Source organism: Mirounga angustirostris, unplaced genomic scaffold (genome assembly GCF_029215605.1).
Source record: "Mirounga angustirostris isolate CCGP_5_RB_7025 unplaced genomic scaffold, mMirAng1.0.hap1 SCAF_9, whole genome shotgun sequence".
NCBI classification, from domain to species: Eukaryota; Metazoa; Chordata; class Mammalia; order Carnivora; family Phocidae; genus Mirounga; species Mirounga angustirostris.
This window is the reverse complement of record NW_026991717.1, coordinates 22,248,894-22,273,384: the sequence shown is the minus strand read 5'-3', so window position 1 is coordinate 22,273,384 and position 24,491 is coordinate 22,248,894. Positions and strand designations below refer to the sequence as shown.

Sequence of the window (24,491 nt, the reverse complement as noted above, 5' to 3'; positions counted from 1 at the left end):
GAGTATGGGCTCTGGATTGGTTGGTTTGCATAAGAAAGGCATGCTCCTTTCCTATGAGTCATTTGCTCTCCGAATTAGCTATTCCTAGTAAGAAAAGCCTCTCCCCAGTCAGGGATACCCCAGATGCCAGAGCATCAAGAATACAGAAAATAAGAAAATATAGTTAAAACACCTCCCCTGGCCTGAATCACAGATCAATTTGAGTTGGTTTTGTCAATAGTTGCAGAATTCTGTGCGTCCTCTCACTGTGTTTTTCTTTAATATCTGTATTTCTCTGGGGCATAACTCTGAACATGGTCATTCCTGTAAAACAATTCATTTATACCTCTAAAAGAAGGATCACTGAGTTCGTGTTTAAAAAATCAATGTGTGTGTGTATCTGTGTGTGATTACATATATGCATTCATGGAGGTGGTGGTGGGGAAGACTTTTTCTTTTTTTAAGATTTATTTATTTATTTTAGAGAGAGAGTGAGCAGAGGGAGGGGCAGAGGGAGAGGGAGAGAAAGAATCCTCAAGCAGGCTCCCCTCTGACTGAGGAGCCCAACGAGGGGCTCAATCCCAGGACCCTGAGATCATGACCTGAGCCAAAAGCAAGAGTCGGACACTCAACTGACTGAGTCACCCAGGCACCCCCCAAAAGCCTTTTTCATTCAGACTCCAAATATTTAATATTTGGAACTGCTTAATAGCATCATATTATACTATGAATCACAGTGTTCCTAAGGTCCTAATAGCATCTCATCAATTGACAAAGAGGTACTGAATGATAAGCCATGAAAGAGTATGGATGACCCTGCCCATCAGATTCCAGCTGTTGAGAGCAGCATCGTGAGTCTGCCCAGTGGATTGTGGGGTCATGTAGCACCTTGGGTGTTAAAGAATGTCTGATGTCCATCTCCATCGGGTCCCAAGGGTGAGGCAGTTCCTACTTTCGCAGATACAGAAACAGTAGTCTGCAGCAAGAGGTGAGACATCAGCATGGCTTGTGAGACCTGGAGAACATGGCAGAAGGACTTGGAGTCTCCTCTGCTCCCACTCTCGAGAATGTGGACCAAGTGCAGGAAGCAACAGGGCCATCCCCAGTGGTAGACAAGCCAGGCCCTATGTGCTCCATGTCTCTTCTTTCTCATGGCCGGTGTGGTTTAACTTCTCTTTGCCTTTCCTCCAAATACAAAATAACTAGACATCATGGTCTCAGAATCCAACTGAAGATGAATCAAAACTACTCATTTTAAAAATACTCTGCGGGACTCAACCACTCAGTTTAATGCCCAGATACTTGAGGCTTCTGAGAATTAACTTTAAATTTAAAACCAACTTACCCCAGGATCAAAAGCCTCTTGTTTTTAGTCTGCTGTAGCAAAATGACTTTAATGACATTTCTGTCCACTGCTCTTGCACGTGGGGAAGTAGGGAGCTCTCCTTCCGGATGAAGGCACGAGCGTGGGTTTTCTGTGAGCTCAGGTGGGCAGAGATATGCTTCAGCGTGGCATCAGCTTATGCGCAGAGCCTGATCAGTGTGCAGGCTAATCTGAAATGAAGTGTCAGTCCTCATGACCTGAGTGGATACACTTATGAATTTGCCACAGGACTTAGACAACACTCATTCAAACACTAGTTTGAATTTTGTTTTCCTGAGCAAATTGAAAGAGAAGTTCTGCCTTGCTAGAAGAATTCTCCATTATTACAAATATTGATTGCAAAAAGAAAGTGTCCCCCTAACATCGTGTATTTAAGACTTCTTCTACTATGGTAAATGTTAGCTATTAAGAGCAGGGCTTAAAAAACCAAGTATGTTTCAGTGCCAAGAGAACAAAGACATCTGTATTTTTGCTGTGGCGTTGAGATCACATGATTTTCTTCACGGGGCAACATTAGGTACATCAGAGGAATTCTTCACTAAACTTCTCACCCTTCGGCTGGAAACTCCAGGCAGAATAAGACCAGAGTAGACGGGCACCTTCTGAGTGCTGTGTCAATGGCAAACTGAGAAGAGAAACAGGGGCTCCTGTGTGGCTCAGTTGGTTAAGCATCTGCCTTCAGCTCAGGTCATGATCCCAGAATCCTGGGATCGAGCCCCGCATGGGCTCCCTGCTCAGCGGGGAGCCTGCTTCTCCTTCTGCTGCTCCCCTCTGTTCATACGCACTCTCTCTCTCCCTCTCATGTGTGCACTCTCTCTGAAATAAATATAACCTTTAAAAAAAAGAGAGAAGCAGATGTGATGGTTTTGTATGTTTGTATTTGGGGCATCATCGTCACGTGGGATATGTTTATCAGAGTCCCTTTAGTAAAGTAACCTCTCTTACAACCCAAGCCACATGGGGAAAGCCTGAACCAATTGCTTCTTGCTTTAAGTATATGAATATGTAAAACAAAGCAGTGTGGCTTGTGGCCTTCAGCCGAGCCCAGGGCAGCTCTGCTGAACTGAGTTAGATGTAACTTAAGACCCAAAAAAGCAAGACTGGTGATCTTCCGTGATGCTGCTGTGTACTTGCGTAGTAGACCTGCAGCTCGCCTCTTTCTGAATGGTTTCACGACTCAGAGTGAGTAAGTGCCATATGCCAGTTGGTGGTAATGTTAGCTCAGCAGCAGGGAGGCCTGCAGGAAGAATGACAGGCGTGCGGGCGAGTGTGTGTGTGCGTGTGGACACGTGTGGGAGCGTCTTTGTGCGTGCACGTGTGTGTGTGCATGCATGCTCGCAGAGCCCCACACCCACCCCACTCAGTTCCTGTGGTTGTCCCCCCCGTCCCCCCCTGCAGAAAAGCGACTCTCCCGGGGGATTTCCCACGCCAGCTCGGCAATCGTCTCCCTGGCCCGGTCCCACGTGGCGAGTGAGTGCAACAATGAGCAGTTCCCCCTGGAGATGCCCATCTACACATTCCAGCTGCCAGATCTGAGCGTGTACAGCGAAGACTTCAGGAGCTTCATCGAACGGGACTTGATTGAGCAGGCGACCATGGTGGCTTTGGAGCAGGCAGGTGAGTGGCTGGCCCCCGGCAGGCCCATGTTGCCTGGGCTCAGGGAGCAAGCGAGGCTGGCCTGACTTAGATCAGGGAGCAAGGGAGAGGCATGTTGTCTGACTCAAGTGTTTTCAATTCAGACTCTAGGTACTTGCAGCAGACCCCCTGCTCTGCAGACAAGCTCTGCTCCAGCCCAGCACCGGCCAATAGGGGTGGATGACAGTGTGGTGCTGAGACCTCTTGAGTTTTCCCTTTGTTCCCAGACCCAACCTGCCTAGGCCAGCCCCCTCTAAAGAGGACTCTCTGTGGTTTTGCCTTACTTTTCTCCTGTTTCCATCTAACCCTCCCGTGGGTGTTGAATGAAAGGCAAGACCATGGGCTTTGAGAAAAATAGGAGACCGTCACTTCCTATGGACATGAGCAAGTTAGTAACCTCCCTGAGCTTCTGTTTTCCTGCAAAGATGGGAAGACAGGTGGTGGCCCGGTGAAGCTATTTGAGTATGAAATGGCACGTGCCTTGTGTGGCTGCCATCTCCTGCCCTCCCAGCCTTCCCGGCCTCCAGGTTGAAGAGACACAAACCCTGACTTCACTCTCTCCCTTTTTCTTGGCGTGTCTTCTGACATCCCAATGAGGAAGAGATCTGGGGAGCAAGCCAGACTTGTCTTCTTTGGAGTTCCCCAGGACAAAATAATTAGTTCAAAACAAATGCCTAAAGCAGATGTAGGTTCTTCCTGAGACAGAGCAAATATCCTATCTTACTCATAACCATTTTCATTATATATCTTTGCAAAATCACATGTTCAGGGGCTTCTTGGACATGCGTCCAGAAGACTTCTATGCCCTTCAAAGGCCTGGCACCTGGAGGTGCTCCTTTGTGGCACCTCCCAGGGGAACAGGAAGGGGAGCCTCTGACTGAGCATGGTGAAGAGACGGTGTGTTCAGGCCTTCAGTCAACTAGTTCTGCTCTGTCAGGGAATCAGGCTTATCTCAGCTCTTCACCAAGACACAACTGAAAATGCCCAAGCCTTTGGAGTGTTGCAGAAGACTGAAGAGAAGGGTCTGTAGTTGGTACAATCTTAACATTGGCAGAAGGACCAGTCATCTCCTACCAGTCCTGGTAGCAAAGAGGCAAACAGTGAGAGTAGCTGATGGAGAAAGCTACTTATAAAAGGTGTGCCTTCTAGGAGAAGAGATTCTGAAAAAATAAATATTCCAACCACCTTCTTCCACCATCCAGGCTCTGACCAGTGCCTCTCACCAGCAGAAGGGCAGAGAGCAGAGAGGCCATTGCTGGGGTCCGTGCAGGTCGGCCTGGGGGTGCAGAGTAGAGAGAGCACAGATCTGCAGGGCAAATGGGAAGCATCTAGGAAGTTGACACTTGGGTGTTTTCACCAGATCCAAGCTTCTGTGTATACTTGGCTTCCTTCCATTTCTTGTAGAACAATCCAGGAAACATCTTCATCCACCTGCTCCAAGAAGGAAAGCACAGAATTCACACAGACAAAGGAAGGGATGGTGGTTAGTGGGGCCTTATTAGTGCTGCGCATCCTGGTGATTGGTCTCAGCCACAGGACTCAGGGGAGCCTCACCCATGGGATGCTTGGTTTGAGAACAGGGTCCGCACTCCCAGTAACTCACTGAATGTGATGTTGTGACTGCAGATGACTTGTTTCCTCAGCTGCTACAAAGCTGTCAAAAGCAACCCAAAGACTGACACCCACAGCCCTGCTCTGTCTTCTCTCACGGTCACTGACTGATCAACAGTCACAAAACAGTTCACCTGGATTAGCAATAATCCTAAACCACTCACTATGGAGGCTGGCTCTTTTAAAGATGCTTCTATGTGAATAATTCAGATACGAGATTTTAAACAAAGGGTTCACTCTTCATACAGAAGTGGGAATTGGTATAGATTAAGAAAGAAAAGCGTTTCGTGAGCTAATTTCTCTCGACTGCTACCCAGCTGGGACTTTATAACCTTAGGTCCCGACAATGGCTGGTAGCACCAGTAATGGTGGCTGCTTCCTTTGAAGGTGGAGTCCTGGTAAAGGGCGCAGCGCCCCCCTCTGGCACCGGGAGAGCTCCCTCCTTCGACCCTGCCATGCTTAGCAAAATCCTTTACTTCTTTGTAATGTCTTTTCTGTTATTTCTCCATATGTTACATTTTTATCACTTACATCTTACCTTCTGGATTTGTATTTTAAAAGGGTACTATTGTACTCCAACCATCCAGCCTTGGAAAGCACCTTTTAAGAACCCAAACTTAACCAAGTGAAGACGCTAAATTCAACACTGTTTCTGTCACATGCCAAGAGGATGGAGAGAACAGGCAGCAGGGATCCCCACCCAGCACTGGGAAGGCACCCCATCCATGCTGCAAGAAGCCTTGGGGAGGCTGGTTGGCTGCCCCCCCCGCCCCCCCCTTTTGGGAAAATGCCCCTGGAGCAGCAAGAGCCTGAACATCAGGGCTCTGCCTAGCACAGGGAAATGAGAAACTGAAAAACAATGTAGGCATAAAGAATAAATGTGTTCATTTCCTTAGCATAGAATTGACCCCAGCCTGCCATCCATATGAATTCTGTTGACTTCTTTCTTCACCTTCCAAGCAGGGGTGTGGACTAGATCATCCCTCAGGCCCTTTCTGTGCCCGGATTCTGGTGAGGACCTTGGCTCATGTCAGGTGAGCCCCAGATGGCCCCCCAACCCATCTGGGTGATGAGCATGGCCCACTAGGAGGCAGACTTATTCTCTCCCACCCAGGCTGTGCTCCTGTTGTTCAGGCACCACTGTTAGTGTCCATGGGGAAGATGGAGCTCTACCATGAAACAGCGATTTGAGAAAGCTGCTCAGTATTGCCAGGTATAAAGTGCAAATTCCTCCTTGTAGTAATTTAATGCTCAGGACAGTTGTGGATAAGCTGTTGATATACATGTGTTGTACATCTACTATATACATGGGAGATTGATATAGATGTCCAAAAAAATCCACTTGCTCGAGGCATAATTCTAGCTGTCTTGGGAAGGAAATATCATCTCTGTCACAGAGTCTCAGGGTGGGGGGTGCTTTCCCTGCCCTTGGGACTCTGCGGGAACCGGGGTTTATGTGGTCCAGAAAATTGGGCATAAATTGACCTTCATTCAGTTTTGCCCCTGGTCCATCACAGGGGCTTGGCTCTACCTCTCAGTGCCTGCTAAGGCATAGGGCAGCCCATCTATTTGAGGGGCCTCTGTATTGAGTGGGGTGCCGGTCCTCACCTCCCACAGAACCCACAGTACCATTCTCCCAGGCCTTAAATCCCTGCAGGGTACAACCTACTTCCTCCTACCCCATGACAATCTTGCAAGCAACAAAAAGACAGGTCTTCAGTACATACAAGTGCTGACCTGAGAGATGAAGGAAAAATGCCTTTCATTCTTTAATGATTACCTGCCATGGAAAATACAAGAAACCATAAATTTCTCCATCGGATTATCTTGCTTCACTTACGTGTAAGAAGACTCCAAGATCATGGGTCTCTAGGCCTGAGGAGTAAGCATTGGTACCTTGTCCAGAAGCCCACCACTGTGGGCAAGATGGTGTGTGATGCTTCAGCGAGCCTGTGAACCCAAAGGGCAGAGGCATGTCTGTGTAATATAGTAGTTACTGCATACCTGAGAAATTGAAATACAGATGTCAAAAAATATTTAGGCACCCCCTTGACTTGTGGTGTTGAGTCTCGGCTCCATGGAAGGATAGTCAGATTGAAGCAGATCTGCCAGGGAAGTGGTGGGATGTGCAGATGTTCTAAAGGCTTCTGAATCAGCCCAACGTGGCCAAGTCCCAGGTCAGGTGGGAGAACTTGGCCACATTACTTGGCCTTCTTGAGCCTCACTTTTTTACATTTCGAGTCAGAGATGTGTGAGAGCTGCCAAACCAAGACCAGTTCACCCAACACAACCCTGTGCTCCCATGAAACAGCTCATTGGAGGTGCTGGGGCCATGACTCTAAACAACACAGGTGAAATTCCTGCACTTGCAGAGATTAAATTCTAGTAGGGAAGAAAGACGATAAAAGGGAGACCATAAACGTGAAGTGAGGCGGTGAGGACCGTTGTGGAAGGGGTAGGAAGCAAGGTAGGGGGGTATGAGGAGAAGGGAGGGAGACTAAGGCAGGCCTCTGGAGGGCAGGGAGGAGGGATGGAGACATCCGGCTCTGGTGTTCCCAGCAGAAGGGGCTTGGCCTCAAAGGCTTGCACACTACATAAGGAAGGCCAGGCATGGGAGCAGATGGAACAGGGGTTGGAGGAGTTGGAAAGGAAGGCAAGAGAATGGTAGCCAGGGGCCCAAGGAACCATTGTAAGCCCTGGGGACTAACTGTAGGTCAGAGGTGCAGTCCCAGGAGGATTTTGAACAGGGGAGTGACATGTTTAGATTCGCATTTGATGCATTCTTGTGCTCTGTTGAGAATGGAGTCTAAGGGGGCAAGAGAAGAAGCAGGAAGAGCAAGGAGGAGGTAGCTGCTTTAGTTCAGGGGAGGTGGGGTAGCCAGCGCCCTGGGGGTAGCAGTGGAAGTCACAAGAAGAAGCTAGATACTGAAGCAGGATCTGCTTTGAAGGTGGACCCACGGGACTTGCTGATGTACTGGATGCGGGCCATGGCAGAAAGAGCTGAGTCAAGCATGACCCCAAGAATGTTGCCCTTCCTTAGCATGCAGGTAGATGACAGTGCCGTGGGGAGATGCAGAACTCTGGGGGAGGGGCAGGTTTGGGGATGATGGACAGGTCAGGAGGGGCAGGCTAGGTCAGAGATCCTGGTGAGACTTGTGACGTCGCTGTCCAGTTGAACATGAGAGTCTGGAGGTCAGGAGAGGCCCGAGTTAAGGATATAGATGCAGGAGTTAGCAGTGTGAGAAGAAATCCCTGGGGAGAGGTGAGCTTTCATAGCAAGCTCCCACCATAGCCCCAGCACAGTTCTGCTCTGTCTTGAATACCGGGTGGATGAAAGGGTCTGGAGCCGGACAGAAACGCCAGGGAGACAGACACAGAGAAAAACATTTCGGTCCCGGGGGAGGGACTTGCAGAAGCACAGGCAAGACCCAGAGAAGGGGGATCAGTGACCGTGGGTGGGGGGGTCTCTCCATAAGGGCAGTGATATTAAAAAGAATTACAGGGTCACGTTCAGGGCAAGATGTGCTCGCCTTGCTCCTGGAGACTTGTCACGTTTTATTTTCTTCGTGGGTGTTGAGCAAAATGACATCTTATTTTAAACTGTGTGGTAACCATCTGTTACAAAGCTCAAGTTAATTGGTCCCATTATCGTGCATGAATCAGGAACATTGCTTGGAAAAGGCAGAATGAGTGACTAATCGCTCCTCACCCATAATACCACCAGCCTCCCTCGACAGAGTTCACCTGCTATTTTCTTCTCTGCAGGCACTCAGGTTTTGTGGGCTTTTTTCCATTCACAGTGCCAGTTCCCACGTTTGTGTGTCTGTCTTCTGTTCTTAAGTGAAGTTATTGTGTGAGGAGATTGAATGACCGCTCTGTCAAAGCTAAAAAATAGGAACTTTGTGCCATGTTCCCAATCAGACTACTTGTGTGAAGAACGCCTTAATCGTGGGCATCCAACCTGGGTCTGGATGGAGATGTTAGAATAGCATCGAGCCATTTTTGGTTCTCCAGAGGTTGGAAAGCACTGGCATTTATCATAGCTGGGTCATCTTCCCAGGATGGTCACATCTGACTGACAGTCCTAGGAATGTTCTCAACTGTGTAAGAGTCTTGACTTCCGGAAGCCAACTGAAATCAAGCCACTAAGCCATGGCTTCCATCCCCCTAGCCAGATACTAAATTTTGTCATGACTCAGTTACCTTCCAAGTGTGACTAACTATGTGGGCTACAGAGAGATTTAGAAAGTGATACATTCTCCAGAAGAAATTTGAATGAAGGGAAGATGCCCCATTTAAGATGGCATTAATTCTCAGACCCAGAAAGACTTCTAGGTATACGCCATTCCTTCTAGATGAAAGATAACTTCAAGATGTGCAGGATTTCTTCCAGAGGGAAGATGACTTCTGGCCGTGCTGGTGAATTTACACCCCTGAGGCTCCTCTCCTGGGATGCCGGAATGCCCCACCACCAGGTGGAGAGCAGCCCCTCTCCCCCAGGAGAGGAAAGCTGCTTGGGATCTGACACGAACCAGATCCTGCTCATTGAGTATGCCTTCATGGTGTGCCCCATTTGAGGTAGATGAGCAGTTCATGGGCTGAATCACTATTTGTTTTAAGTTCTTGAGGATAATGAGATATCTAAGACACATGCTGGTTTCCAAAGCATCCTCTGCCTGGCCTAGTAGCAACATTAGTGACCAATCCTATGACATATTTTCTAGCAAGTGAACATGGTGGCATATAGGAAGGTAAGAATGAGAATCTGGGCAAGAACATTATCTAAATTGTATAAGATAAGCACCTTTTCAGGTAGCATTCCCACCCCCTGAAATGTCAGGTGCTTTCCCTGTTTTATATAAAGCCTCAGGTTGCTGAGAATGTTGGAAGGCTTTTAATAATTGGGGGGAGATGGTGCTATTTACATTGGATTCATGAAGTGGACAGAAAAAAAAATGGAAGAAATCTATCTTCTAGAGGTTCTGGAGGATGAAAATGGAATCCTACCAAAGGCTTCTAAAAGCTACAGTCTGTCCCCCCACCTCTGGGCAGGGCGCCTCACCTGGCCTGCTGTGACAGGCTCAGGATTATGCATATAAATCAATGTCACTGTGTCCCTCATGATCAGAAGGTCATGCTTTCTCTAGGTCATCCTGCTCCTTTTCCTCCCAGCACTGGAGAACCTGGGGCTGCTGGGACCCCACCTTTGCAGCTAAGTAACTAAGGTTCCAGCTTGCTTGATAGCTCTTGTTAGGGGAAGCTCTTGGCAAATAGAGACAGCTCTAGAGACCTAGGTGCTTCCTACATGGCCCTCTTCATAACATGCCAGGTTCCTTCTTCAAGACCAGCAAGAGGATCTCTCTCCTCTCTTCTCCCTCTCCCCTTCTCTGCCTTCCTTGCTCCTCCCCTCTCTTCCTTTCTTCTCTCTCCTGTCTCTGACCACCATATCCTTTTTTAAGGTCGTCACCTGATTAGGTCGGACCCACCAGAATAATCTCCCTTTCAGGTTAATTGAAAAGTCAACTAATTACCTCTAAAAAAAACCCCCTTACATTGCCAGGAAATGTAACCTAGTCATGGGAGTGGAATCCCACCCACACTCAAGGGAAGGGGATCCCTCCCCGGGAGGTGGGTATCTTAGGGTCACCTTAGAAGTCTGCTTACCACAGATGCAGTGTTGTTATTTGCATTCTGACAATTCCCCTATGCTTAAAGTTCCAGAATGGAAGCTTAAATCATGTAGAATATATTATGGTCAAAGGAATTTTCCCAACCTTCTCATGTGTCATTAGCCGCTTCACTTGGATCAGTAGTATATCTGGGTTGAATCCCACTCTTGATGGTGTCAGATCCAAAACAGCATGTTTTTGCATCCTCTGAGGAAACCAGGCCTTCTTACTGGGCTCTCTTGAAAGATATGGTCATCTGGAATGGGGTGGGGTAAGCGCTACGATACTGTGCTTTTGATAATAACAGCCGTCATGTATTTGCATAGTATCTACAGTGTGCTAAGTACAGTATTGGTATTAATGACCTCCACATCTCCCATCAGCTGCTCTATGATTTCCACTTTACAGGTAAGGAAGGGGAGACTCAGAGAAGCACCTCCAACCACCTGTGGGCACCCAGCCTATAAAATAGCAGAGCCATCAGAACCGGCTCTAGGTGCCGCCCCCCCTGGCCTTTCCAGGACACCTCCTCAGCTCTGCTTACAACCTTGCAAACTGTAACCTTTTCCCTCAGGCTATTTTCTGCTGAAAAATTATTTTCCAGATAATTGCATGATTTCTTTTCTTGCCATTTGCAATGATGTGAATGGAGCTTGAGTGTATTATGCTAAGTGAAATAAGTCAGTCAGAGAAAGACAAATACCATGTGATTTCACTCATATGTGGAATTTAAGAAACAAAACAGATGAACATAGGGGAAGGGGAAAAAATAGAAGGGAAGCAAACTATAAAAGACACTTAATGATAGAGAATAAACTGAGGGTTTATGGAGGAAGGTGGGCCGGGGATGGACTAAGTGGGTGATGGGTGTTAAGGAGGGCACTTGTTGTGTTGAGCACTGGGTGTTATATGTAAGTGATGAATCACTTAATTCTACTCCTGAAATTAATAGTACACTACATATTAACTAACTAGAATTGAAAAAAAATTTGAAAAGAAAAAAATAATAATTGCATGATTTCTTGATTTCCTTAAAAGAACAAAGAAAAGAGAAAATCTCTAAGGGATTGCTCTCTGAGAGGCCAAATATGAAGTAAGCAGCAAAGTCACTCAGTCATATTGCTGATGGCATTGAGCAGAAACATCAGATAAGGAGGCCAAGTGAAGAAGGCCCCACAAATTACAACAGTCCCCAATCTTTGCATCAAACCCTCCTCATTCTGACATGTGGTAACTGATCCTAAAGTTTCATAATATGTAGTGATCAGTGAAGCTCATGTGATATATCTAGTGAGCAGATTTCGTACACTCAAAAAAAATTCATTATCACTATTGTATGGTCACTGTTCTCATTTTTATTTGTTTCTGAGGAAAAAGAAAGCACCAAAAGGGATTCCATTTGGTAATCCAGATATTAGAAGTAAAAAGAAAGTGAGGAAAGTGTCAAAGGAATGGTTAGAAAATAGAACTTTCATGATTTAAAAAGTGGCAAAATAAAATTGGTGGTGGCTAGATCTATGAGACACCAGCCTATCAATAACTCGTGTAGAAATAGGAAAAATGTGATGTTGAAGTATATTTTAGTGACAGTACGTATTAGTGATTTTATGACTTAGTCTTATTTTTATAGACTTTATAGTATTGTGTTTATTGAAGGTGCCTCTTCAATATTTCAGAAACACTCTTGCGTTTCATGGGGAAAATAATGTGGAATGGAAATATTTGCAAGCTGGGGCTTTCCAAGAGTCTTTCATCCAGCAAGCACCAGCTCTCAGGAATCTCACCCCCTGGACGTTTTCTTTTGCTTTCAAAATGTCTTTTCTGGTGCCAGTGGTTTTCAGCTCTCTCTCTCTTGTGATGTTCTCCAGAGCTAGGCTCAACACCCCTTCATATATATTTTTTTTTTGACTCCTTATCGAAACATAACACACATACGGAAAAGTGTGAAAACAGTTAAGTGCAGAACAGAACACATTCTAACGAGGACTCCTGTCAAGAAATTCAGATCAAGAAAATGGACTTCTAACAGCACAGATTTATTTGGCCTCTATGTGAACTTTATATAAATGGAACCATGAAAGTGTGAAGTTCTGGATTCTTTCACTTACTTACTATTAAGCCTGTGAGATTCATTCATATTATTAAGTGTAATTATAGTTCATTCTATCACTATCTCATATTGCAGTGTATACATATATCTCAAATTATTTATCCATTATATTGTTAATGGACATTTGGTTTCTTAGGCCAGGCTGCCATAACAAAATACCAGAAACTAGGTGGCTTAAAAAACAGAAATTTATTTTCTCACAATTCTAGAAGTCTCAGATCAAGCTGCCAGCCAATTCGGTTTTTGGTGAGGACTCTCTGGCTTGTAGACAGCTGCCTTCTGGCTGTGTCCTCATGTAACCTTTCCTCAGTACATATGTGCAGAGACAGAGAGAACAAGCTCTCTGGTGTCTCTTATAAGGACATTAATCCTTTCAGATCAGGGCCACAAATTTATGACTTCATTTAACTTTCATTACTTCCTCAGAGGCCCCATCTCCAAATACTACTAGGGATTAGGGCTCCAACATATGAATTTTGGGGGAGATACATTCATCCATAACATTGGTTGTCTCCAGTATCTCATTACGAACAGTACTACTGTGAACATTCTTATAGATTTTTTTGGCGAACATATGTATATATTTCTTCAGATATGTACCTAGGAGTGGTATCACTAGGTCATGGGATTTTACACGTTTAAGCTTTATAACAGTTTTCAGTGGATGTACCAATTTGCTCTTCTGTCTAGAGTTCTGGTTGCTCCATATTATGTCTTTTCATTTTAGTCATTGATGTTTGGGTGATGGGTATTAAGGAGGGTACTTGTGTTGAGCCCTGGGTATTATATGTAAGTGATGAATCACCAAATTCTCCTCCTGAAATTAATAGTAAACTACATATTAACTAACTAAAATTGAAAAAAATTTGAAAAGAAAAAATAATACATTATGGTCAAAGGAATTTTCCCAACCTTCTCATGTGTCATTAGCTGCTTCACTTGGATCAGTAGTATATCTGGGTTGAATCCCGTCTTGATGGTTTGGGATCCAAAACAGCATGGATGTCTACAGGATCTCTGATGATGCCTCCTTTTTCATTTCCAATGTGGATGCCTAGTAATTTCCTTTTATTTTCATTAATAATGTTGCTAGAAACTTCTAAATTGTACTAATTATTCAAAGAATCTATTTTGGTCTCTGTTGGCTTTTTTACTGTACATTTATTTCCTGTTTCTCTGTAATCTGTAACCTGTAATCTCTGCTCTTTGTTTTTTTTCTTTCATCTTCTTCCTTTGGGTTAGATATGCTACTCTTTTTTCTGGCTTCATGAGATGGAAGCTTATGCCATTACGTTTTCTTTGGCAGTGTGATATATAATGCTGCACATCTCTAAAGCAGTAAGTGTTTCTCTATACAGTGTTTTAGCTGAATATTACAATTTTTTGATCGGTTATTCTTTATCATTCAATTTAAAATATTTTCTAATTTCTCTTGCAATTTTTTCTTTGATTCACAGATTATTTAGAAGTATATTGTTTAATGTCTAAGAAAATATGGGATTTTTTAGTGTTTTCTTTTTCCAACGTTACTTCTTCTATATTCAAAGAATATACAATGAATGATTTCAGACATTTAAATTTTGTTGACTTGCTTTATGAAGTTTGGAAAATATTCCCTATGAACTTGAAAAAAAATTGAATTCTGCCCTTCTCAGATATAGTGTTTTATATGTGTTAACTTTTTCAAAGATTTTTATTTATTTATTTACTTGAGAGAGAGAGAGAGTAAGAGAGAGAGCACAAGCAGGGGGGGAGAAGCAAAGGGAGAGAGATAAGCAGACTCCATGCTGAGCACAGAGCTCGACACAGGGCTCCATCCCAGGACCCCGAGATCATGACCTGAGCTGAAACCAAGAGTTGGATGCTTAACCAACTGAGTCACCCAGGCACCCCTTATATATGTTAATTATATCAATTTTGTTGATTTTTGTTGTTCAGATCTTCTCTATCTTTAACTGAGCTTTTGTTTACTTGTTCTACCAGCTAGTGAAAGAGGGGTATTAAAGGCTCCCCTGTGATCATGGGTTTCTCTATGTCTCCTTCAAGTCTATCAACTTTTGTTTTATATACGTTGAAGCTATGTTATTAGGTACATACAAATTTAGACTCATTATTCCATGCTAGTATGCTATGGTTTTAGTTTTGTTTTAATGTGCAGGTCAGATAGCAAAGAATTCTCTACTTTTGCTGGTCTGAAAATGCCATTATTTCCCATTCATATCTGAGGGATATTTCTAGGCTTGGCCAGTCACATAAGCTCTCTATCACATATTTATTCTCTCTCTCCTCATCTCTCCTACAACTACTCCTCCCACCCTCCCTCCCTCTCTCTGTCATACACACACACACACACACACCTTTAAAATACATAAAAGTCATTCTTCGTTTTCAGTCCATATAAAAATAAACTACTGGCTAGATTTGACCATAGGCCAAAATTTACTGACTCCTGATCTATATTACTGTCTTCTACTTTGGGTATATTTACTGTTTCTTTCCTAACTTCTTGAGATGAATACTTAAGTCATTAATTCTTAACCTTTCTTCTTTTCTCTTATAAGCATTTAAGATTCTTAATTTTCCTCAGGTTACTATTTTAGCCACATTCCATGAGCTTTGAAATGTAACATTTTTGTTACAGTACAGTTCAAAAATATTCTTATTTTGATTTTGATTTATTCTTTGACCCATAAATTATTGGAGGTGTTTTTTGATTCCTAAATCTATGGAAAGTACATTAAATATTTCTAGTTACTTTTTTTTTATTATTATGTTATGTTAATCACCATACATTACATCATTAGTTTTTGATGTAGTGTTCCATGATTGTTTCCATATAACACCCAGGGCTCCTTTCAATACGTGCCCTCTTTAATACCCATCACCAGGCTAACCCATCCTCCCACCCCCCTCCCCTCTAGAACCCTCAGTTTGTTTCTCAGAGTCCATAGGCTCTCATGGTTCGTCTTCCCCTCTGATTTCCTCCCCCTTCATTCTTCCCCTCCTGCTATCTTCTTCTTTTTTTTTTTATAACATAAAATGTGTTATTTGTTTCTGAGGTACAGGTCTGTGATTCAACAGTCTTACACAATTCACAGTGTTCACCATAGCACATACCCTCACCAATGTCGATCACCCAGCCACCCCATCCCTTCCACCCCCCACCACTCCAGCAACCCTCAGTTTGTTTCCTGAGATTAAGAATTCCTCATATCAGTGAGGTCATATATGTCTTTCTCTAATTGACTTATTTCGCTCAGCATAATACCCTCCAGTTCCATCTACATCATTGCTAATGGCAAGATTTTATTCCTTTTGATGGCTGCATAATATTCCATTGTATATATATACCACTTCCTTATCCATTCATTTGTTGATGGACATCTTGGCTCTTTCCACAGTTTGGCTATTGTGGACATTACTGCTTTAAACATCGAGGTGCACATACCCCTTCGGATCCCTACATTTGTATCTTTGGGGTAAATACCCAGTGGTGCAATTACTGGATCATATGGTAGCTCTATTTTCAACTTTTTGAGGAACCTCCGTACTATTTTCCACAGTGGTTGCACCAGCTTGCATTCCCACCAACAGTCTAGGAGGGTTCCCCTTTCTCTGCATCCCCGCCAATGTCTGTTGTTTCCTGACTTGTTAATTTTAGCCATTCTGACTAGTGTGAGGTGATATCTCATTGAGGTTTTGATCTCTATTTCCCTAATGCCAAGCGATGTTGAGCACTTTTTCATGTGTCTGTTGGCGATTTGGATGTCTTCTTTGGAAAAATATCTGTTCATGTCTTCTGCCCATTTCTTAATTGGATCATTTGTTCTTTGGATGTTGAGTTTAATAAGTTCTTTATAGATTTTGGATACTAGCCCTTTATCTGATATGTCATTTGCAAATATCTTCTCCCATTCCGTCGGTTGTCTTTTGGTTGTGTTGACTGTTTCTTTTGCTGTGCAAAAGCTTTTTTATCTTGATGAAGACCCAATAGTTCATTTTTACCCTTGCTTCCCTGGCCTTTGGCCATGTTTCTAGGAAGAAGTTGCTGTGGCTGAGGTCAAAGAGGTTGCTGCCTGTGTTCTCCTTTAGGATTTGGATGGACTTCTGTCTCACATTGAGGTCTTTCAACCATTTGGAGTCTATTTTTGTGTGTGGTGTAAAGAAATGGTCCAGTTTCATTCTTCTGCATGTGGCTTCTTCCAATTTTCCCAACACCATTTGTTGAACAGACAGTCTTTTTTCCATTGGACTTTCTTTCCTGCTTTGTCGAAGATTAGTTGGGCATAGAGTTGAGGGTCCATTTCTGGGCTCTCTATTCTGTTCCATTGATCTATGTGTCTGTTTTTGTGCCAGTACCATACTGGCTTGATGATGACAGCTTTGTAATAGAGCTGGAAGTCTGGAATTGTGATGCCGCCAGCTTTGCTTTTCTTTTTCAATATTCCTCTGTCTATTCGGGGTCTTTTCTGGTTTCATACAAATTTTAGGATGATTTGTTCCATTTCTTTGAAAAAATTGGATGCTATTTTGATAGGGATTGCATTAAATGTGTAGATTGCTCTAGGTAGCATTGACATCTTCACAATATTTGTTCTTCCAATCCATGAGCATGGAACGTTTTTCCATTTTCTGTGTCTTCCTCAGTTTCTTTCATGAGTATTTTATACTTTTCTGAGTATAGATCCTTTGCCTCTTTGGTTAGATTTATTCCTAGGTATCTTATGGTTTTGGGTGCAATTGTAAATGGGATCGACTCCTTAATTTCTCTTTCTTCTGTCTTGTTGTTGGTGTATAGGAATGCCACTGATTTCTGTGCATTGAGTTTATATAGTGCCACTTGACTGAATTCCTGTATGAGTTCTAGCAGTTTTGGGGTGGAGTCTTGTGGGTTTTCTACATAAAGTATCATATCATCTTCAAAGAGTGAGAGTTTGACTTCTTCTTTGCCGATTTGGATGCCTTTGATTTCTTTTTTTTGTCTGATTGCTGTGGCTAGGACTTCTAATACTATGTTGAATAGCAGTGGTGATAGTGCACATCCCTGCCACGTTCCTGACCTTAGGGGAAAAGCTCTGTTTTTCCCCATTGAGAATGATATTCACTGTGGGATGTTCATAGATGGCTTTTATGATATTGAGGTATGTACCTCTATCCCTATACTCTGAAGAGTTTTGATCAAGAAAGGATGCTGGACTTTGTCAAAAGCTTTTTCTGCATCTATTGAGAGGACCATATGGTTTTTGTTCTTTCTTTTATTAATGTACTGTATCACATTGATTGATTTGTGGATGTTGAACCAACCTTGCAGCCCAGGGATAAATCCCACTTGGTCGTGGTGAATAATCCTTTTAATGTACTGTTGGATCCTATTGGCTAGTATTTTGGTGAGAATTTTTGCATCCATGTTCATCAAGGATATTGGTCTGTAATTCTCCTTTTTGATGGGGTCTTTGTCTGGTTTGGGGATCAAGGTAATGGTGGCCTCATAAAACGAGTTTGGAAGTTTTCCTTCCATTTCTATTTTTTGGAACAGTTTCAGAAGAATAGGTATTAATTCTTCTTGAAATGTTTGGTAGAATTCCCCTGGGAAGCCATCTGGCCCTGGGCTTTTGTTTGTTGAGAGATTGTTGATGACTGCTTCAATTTCCTTAGTGGTTATAGGTCTGTTCAGGTTTTCTATTTCTTCCTGGTTCAGTTTTGGTAGTTGATACATCTCTAGGAATGCCTCCATTTCTTCCAGGTTATCTAATTTGCTGGCATAGAGTTGCTCATAATATGTTCTTATAATTGTTTGTATACCTTTGCTGTTGGTTGTGATCTCTCCTCTTTCATTCATGATTTTATTGATTTGGGTCATTTCTCTTTTCTTTTTGATAAGTCTGGCCAGGGGTTTATCAATCTTGTTAATTCTTTCAAAGAACCAGCTCCTAGTTTCGTTGATCTGTTCTACTGTTCTTTTGGTTTCTATTTCATTGATTTCTGCTCTGATCTTTATTATTTCTCTTCTCCTGCTGGGTGTAGGCTTTATTTGCTGTTTTTTCTTCAGCTCCTTTAAGTGTAGGGTTAGGTTGTGTACTTGAGACCTTTCTTGTTTCTTGAGAAAGGCTTGTATTGCTATATACTTTCCTCTTAGGACTGCCTTTGCCGCATCCCAAAGATTTTGAACAGGTGTGTTTTCATTTTCATTGGTTTCCATGAATTTTTTTAATTCTTCTTTAATTTCCTGGTTGACCCATTCGTTCTTTAGTAGGATGCTCTTTAGCCTCCATGTATTTGAGTTCTTTCCGACTTTCCTCTTGTGATTGAGTTCTAGTTTCAAGGTATTGTGGTCTGAAAATAGGCAGGGAATGATCCCAATCTTTTGGTACCAGTTGAGACCTGATTTGTGACCTAGGATGTGATCGATTCTGGAGAATGTTCCATGGGCACTAAAGAAAAATGTGTATTCTGTTGCTTTGGGATAGAATGTTCTAAATATATCTGTGAAGTCCATTTGGTCCAGTGTGTCATTTAAAGCCTTTATTTCCTTGTTGATCTTTTGCTTAGACGATCTGTCCATTTCAGGGAGGGGGGTGTTAAAGTCCCCCACTATTATTGTATTGTTGTCAACGTGTTTCTTTGCTTTTGTTATTAATTGCCTTATGTAATTGTCTGCTCCCATGTTAGGGGCATAGATATTTACAATTGTTAGATCTTCTTGTTGGATAGACCCTTTAAGTAGGATATAGTGTCCTTCCTCATCTCTTATTACAGTCTTCGGTTTAAAATCTAATTTGTCTGATACAAGGATTGCCGTCCCAGCTTTCTTTTGGTGTCCATTAGCATGGTAAATGGTTTTCCACCCCCTCACTTTCAATATGGGTGTGTCTTTGGGTCTAAAATGAGTCTCTTGCAGACAGCATATCGATGGGTCTTATTTTTTAATCCAATCTGATAGCCTGTGTCTTTTGTTTGGGATATTTAGCCCATTTACATTCAGGATAACTATTGAAAGATATGAATTTAGTGCCATTGTATTGCCTGTAAGGTGACTGTTACTGTATATTGTCTGTGTTCCTTTCTGGTCTATGTTACTTTTAGGCTCTCTCTTTGCTTAGAGCCCCCCTTTCAATATTTCTTGTAAGACTGGTTTCGTGTTTGCAAATTCCTTTAGTTTTTGTTTGTCCTGGAAGCTTTTTATCTCTCCTTCTATTTTCAATGACACGCTAGCTGGCTATAGTATTCTTGGCTGGATATAGTATCCTGTATTATATAGGATATAGTATCCTAGCTAGATATAGCATTTAGTGCTCTGAATATATCACGCCCTTCCTTTCTGGCCTGCCAGGTCTCTGTGGATAGGTCTGTTGCCAGTCTAATGTTTCTACCATTGTAGGTTACAGATCTCTTCTCCTGAGCTGCTTTCAGGATTTTCTCTTTGTCTCTGAGACCCATAAGTTTTACTATTAGATGTCAGGGTGTTGACCTATTTTTATTGATTTTGAGAGGGGTTCTCTGTGCCTCCTGGATTTTGATGCCTGTTTCCTTCCCCAAATTAGGGAAGTTCTCTGCTATAATTTGCTCCAATATACCTTCTGCCCCTCTCTCTCTTTCTTCTTCTTCTGGGATCCCAATTATTCTAATGTTGTTTCTTCTTATGGTATCACTTATCTCTCAAATTCTGCCCTCGTGATCCAGTAGTTGTTTATCTCTCTTTTTCTCAGCTTCTTTATTTTCCATCATTTGGTCTTCTACATCACTAATTCTCTCTTCTGCCTCATTTATCCTAGCAGTTAGTGCCCCCATTTTGGATCGCACCTCATTAATAGCCTTTTTGATTTCGACTTGGTTAGATTTTAGTTCTTTTATTTCTCCAGAAAGGATTTCTCTAATAACTTCCATGCTTTTTTCAAGCCCAGCTAGTATCTTTGAAATCATCATTCTGAACTCTAGTTCCAACATCTTACTAATGTCTGTATTGATTAGGTCCCTGGCAGTCAGTACTGCCTCTTTTTCTTTTTTTTTTTTGAGGTGACTTTTTCCATCTTGTTATTTTGGCAGAGGTGAAGAGATGAATGAGAGAACAAAATGCTAACAGAGTACCAATGTCCCCAGAAAATATTCACTAAAGAAATCAGAAAAGACCTGAAACCAGGGGAAAAGAAAGGGAAAGAAAGAAAAAGATAAAAACAAACAAACAAAAACAAAACAAAACAAAACAGAACATGATCAAATATGATCAGGCTGGTGCATAGATCAGTGCCACACACTAGATTTGGGGCATATTTTGGTCTGTTAGAAGAAAGTGCCTCCCAAAATTTTAAAGAAAGAAAAACTTATATATGTAGAAAAATAAGGGTTAATATGATGAAGGGATGGAATATGACTATAAAGATGAAAATTATAAAAGATTTTATAAAAGGAATTGATAAGATAAGGAGTTGGTTGAAAAAAGAAAGAAGAGGATTTTAAGAAAAAAAGGGGAGAGAATGTGATCAGGCAGGAGACTAGAACAAAGCCATACACTAGAGATTTGGGGTATATTTTGGTCTGTTAGAAGAAACTGTATCCCAAAATTTTAAAGAGAGAACAACTTATATATATATTCCAAAAATAAGGGTAACTACTATGAAGGGATAGAATATGACTCTAAAAATGCAAAATAAAAATGTTTTTTAAAAAAGGGATTGATAAGATGTTGGTTGAAAAAGGGAAAAAGAAAAACTCAAAAAAAAAAAAAGACAGTTAAAAAAATTAACTTTGAAAGACTAAAGAATCATGGGAAAAAAGCCATGGATTCTATGCTCAGTATTCCCCTAGCGCTGGAGTTCTGCCGTTCTCATTGATCGGTAAACTTGGTCTTGGCTGGCTGTTCTCGCTGATCTTCTGGGGGAGGGGCCTGTTGCCGTGGTTCTCAAATGTCTCTGCCGGAGGCGGAATTGCCCGGCCCTTGCCCCCTCCTGGCTATGTAATCTGCTCGGGTTTGCTCTCCGGGACTTTTGTTCCCTGCGAGCTTTCCCTACAGCTTTGGAGGCGGAGAGTGAAAATGGCGGCCTCCCAATCTCCGCCCCGGAGGAGCCGAGAACTCGGGCCCCGCTCCTCATTGCGCCCCCAGAGAAAAGCCGTCAGTCACTCCCGTCTCCCCGGTCTCCGGCCGCACTCCGTGCTCACCCGGCCTGTGACCGCGCGTTTCTATCTCTGGCATCCGACCCCGGGTGGTCTCCAAACCCCACAGATCCCTGTGGTGCACTCCCGCGCTGCTCCTCCCAGGGGAGAAAGGTGAGTCTCCCCGGATCTGCCGCTTGTTGGGTCCCTGCTGGAGGAGCAGTGGCCCAGCTGTGCCATGGATCACGGTTTATGACAACCCCGAGCTGAGAGCCCGCGCCTTGGCTCCGTCTCTGCAGCCGGCTTCCCCGCTCTGATACCTGGGAGCTCTGCCACACTCAGGCACCCCCGGTCTTTCTGTGACCCCGAGGGTCCTGAGACCACACTGTCCCAGCGAGGGTTCCCCCCCGCTTAGCCACCAGAGTGACGTCCCTCAGCAGAGCCGACTTCTAAAAGTCCCGATTTTGTGCTCGGCGGCTCTATCACTTGCCAGAAGCGGCTGATGGAGGCCTCCTCCCCCACCATCTATCCTCCCAAATATCGCCTCAGATTCACTTCTCCGCACGTCCTACCTTCCAGAAAGTGGTTGCTTTTCTGTTCAGAGAGTTGTTGCTCTTCTTTTCTTTGATCTCCTGTTGAGTTTGTAGGTGTTCAGAATGGTTTGATCCCAATCCAGCTGAATTCCTGAGACCAGATGAAATCCAGGTCTCCTACTCCTCTGCCATCTTGCTCTGCCCCCTCTAGTTACTTTTGTATTACTGATTTCTTCCTTAATTGCTTTATAGTCAGAGTGCATGATCTATATGACTTGAAATTTGTTGAGGCTTTGTTGAGACTTTTTGCTTTATGGACCAGAATATAATCTTCTTGTCTTTTTAATGTTCTATGTCTGCTTGAAAATAACATAGTCTTCTATTATGGGCTGCATTACTTTATATATGTACATTTGGTCATTTATTGTGTTTTTCAAGTCTATATATTATTTATGTTTTACTGGATCTCTTAATTACTGAGAGATGCATGGATATTTCCCATTGTGATTGTGCATTTGTTCGTATCTCTTCTTACTCTTATGGATTTTCAAATCCAGTAAAGTCTGTGTTATTAGCTACAGCAACTAAAGTTATGTCTTCCTCATGAACTGAGCTGCTAAACATTATGAAGAGAGCCTATTTAATTCTAGTAATGTTTTCTTGCCTTTCGGTTTGTTTTATCTGTTACCCTAGCTTTCTTTAGGTTAAAATTGACCTGATGCACAATTTGCCATACTTTTACTTTTAGTACTTTTGTATTCCCATGTTTTAGATGTATCTTTTGTAAACAGTATGTAGTCGATTTATTCTTAAAATCACTTTAACAACTTTTGTCTTTAACCCATGCATTTATTTTTAATGTAACTACTCTTTGTCCCTTTTTTGTTTAAAGAGTTTATTTATTCATTTGAGACACAGAGATACAGAGAGAGAGAGAGAGAGAAAGCATGAGCAGGGAGAGAGGCAGAGGGAGAGGGAGAAGCAGGCTCCTCGCTGAGCCAGGAGCCCGATGTGGGGCTTGATCCCAGGACCCTGGGATCATGACCTGAGCTGAAGGCAGACGCTTAACCATCTGATCCACCCAGGCTCCCCTTTTTGTCCCTTTTTTATGTGAGGTTTTTTCCTCCCCTTATAAGCCCTCTTTTTGTTGCATGGAAAATTTTTTAATCATTTCATTCTTTTCCTTTTTCTATTATTGAGAGGTTACCCTAATTCATAAAACATACATATGAATTACATATCAGATTCATCAACATCTTTTTTTTTTTTAAGATTTTATTTATTTGACAGAGAGAGATACAGTGAGAGAGGAAACATAAGCAGGGGGAGTGGGAGAGGGAGAAGCAGGCTTCCCGTGGAGCAGGGAGCCCGATGTGGGGCTTGATCCCAGGACTCTGGGATCATGACCTGAGCCAAAGGCAGATGCTTAATGACTGAGCCACCCAGGCACCCCAGATTCATCAACATCTTAACCTATACCCAGACAAAACAGGGAACTTAGACTAGTTTAATTTTATTCACATACCCCCTTTTCCTGATTTATAAGTTATCATTTATTTTAATTCTATACTTTTAATCTCATCAGACATTATTATTATTGTTTTATACAGTGTTCATTTAGACTTACCCATATATTTACCATTTTTGTTTCTCTTCATTTCTTCATGTGTATTAGCTCTTCCTTCTGTTTGAAGTTCATCCTTTAGAATTTCCTTGGGTGACTGCTGGTTTTACTTTCTCCACTTTTTTGAGTCTTAAAATGTTTTTCTTTTACCCCCATTTTTGGAAAACATTTTTGCTGGACAGAAGTTGCCAGTTATTTTCATGGAGCACATTGAAGGTATTATTGCATTGGTTTGTTTTCCATTGTTTCTTTTGAAACATCAGCTGTCAGTCTGCTACTCCTTTCAAGATAACTTTTTTATTCTACTTCAAGATATTTTCTCTGTCTTATATTCTGCACTTTCACTAGGATATGTCAATGAATGAACTAATTTCATTTTTCTTGTTTGGGATGTCTTTGACTTATTAAATCTGTGAATTTTATCTCTGTAGATCTTCCGAAAAATTCCTTAGTCAGGATCTCTTCAGTATTGCCTCTGCATTTCAGTTAGACAGTGTTAGAGCTTTTCAGTATATTCTTCATGTCTCCTAGCCTGTTGTTCATATTCTCTTTTTTTTCCCCCCCTCTTAGTTGCATTCTGGATAATTTATTCTGATTTATCTTCATATATATATTTTTTCTTCAACATTGTCTAATTCGATATAAAATTGATTGTGTTTTTTTATTTCTATTATCCCCTTTCATTTTTTTTGTTTTTTAAATTTTATTTTATTATGTTATGTTAATCACCATACATTACATCATTAGTTTTTGAGGTAGTGTTCCATGATTCATTGTTTGCATATAACACCCAGTGCTCCATGCAGAACGTGTCCTCTTTAATACCCATCACCAGGCTAACCCATCTCCCCACCCCCCT

At 42.5% G+C, this 24,491-nt stretch overlaps 1 protein-coding gene across 1 annotated transcript in view; it reads left to right on the top strand.

Annotated features, from left to right (window-relative positions):
• OTUD7A (OTU deubiquitinase 7A) overlaps positions 1-24,491 on the top strand; it is a 382,364-nt gene that overhangs the window by 293,382 nt on the left and 64,491 nt on the right. The window contains exon 6 of the mRNA XM_064570029.1: positions 2,762-2,980. Coding sequence (XP_064426099.1) covers positions 2,762-2,980 — 219 coding nt within the window. The remainder of the gene's footprint in view (positions 1-2,761; positions 2,981-24,491) is intronic.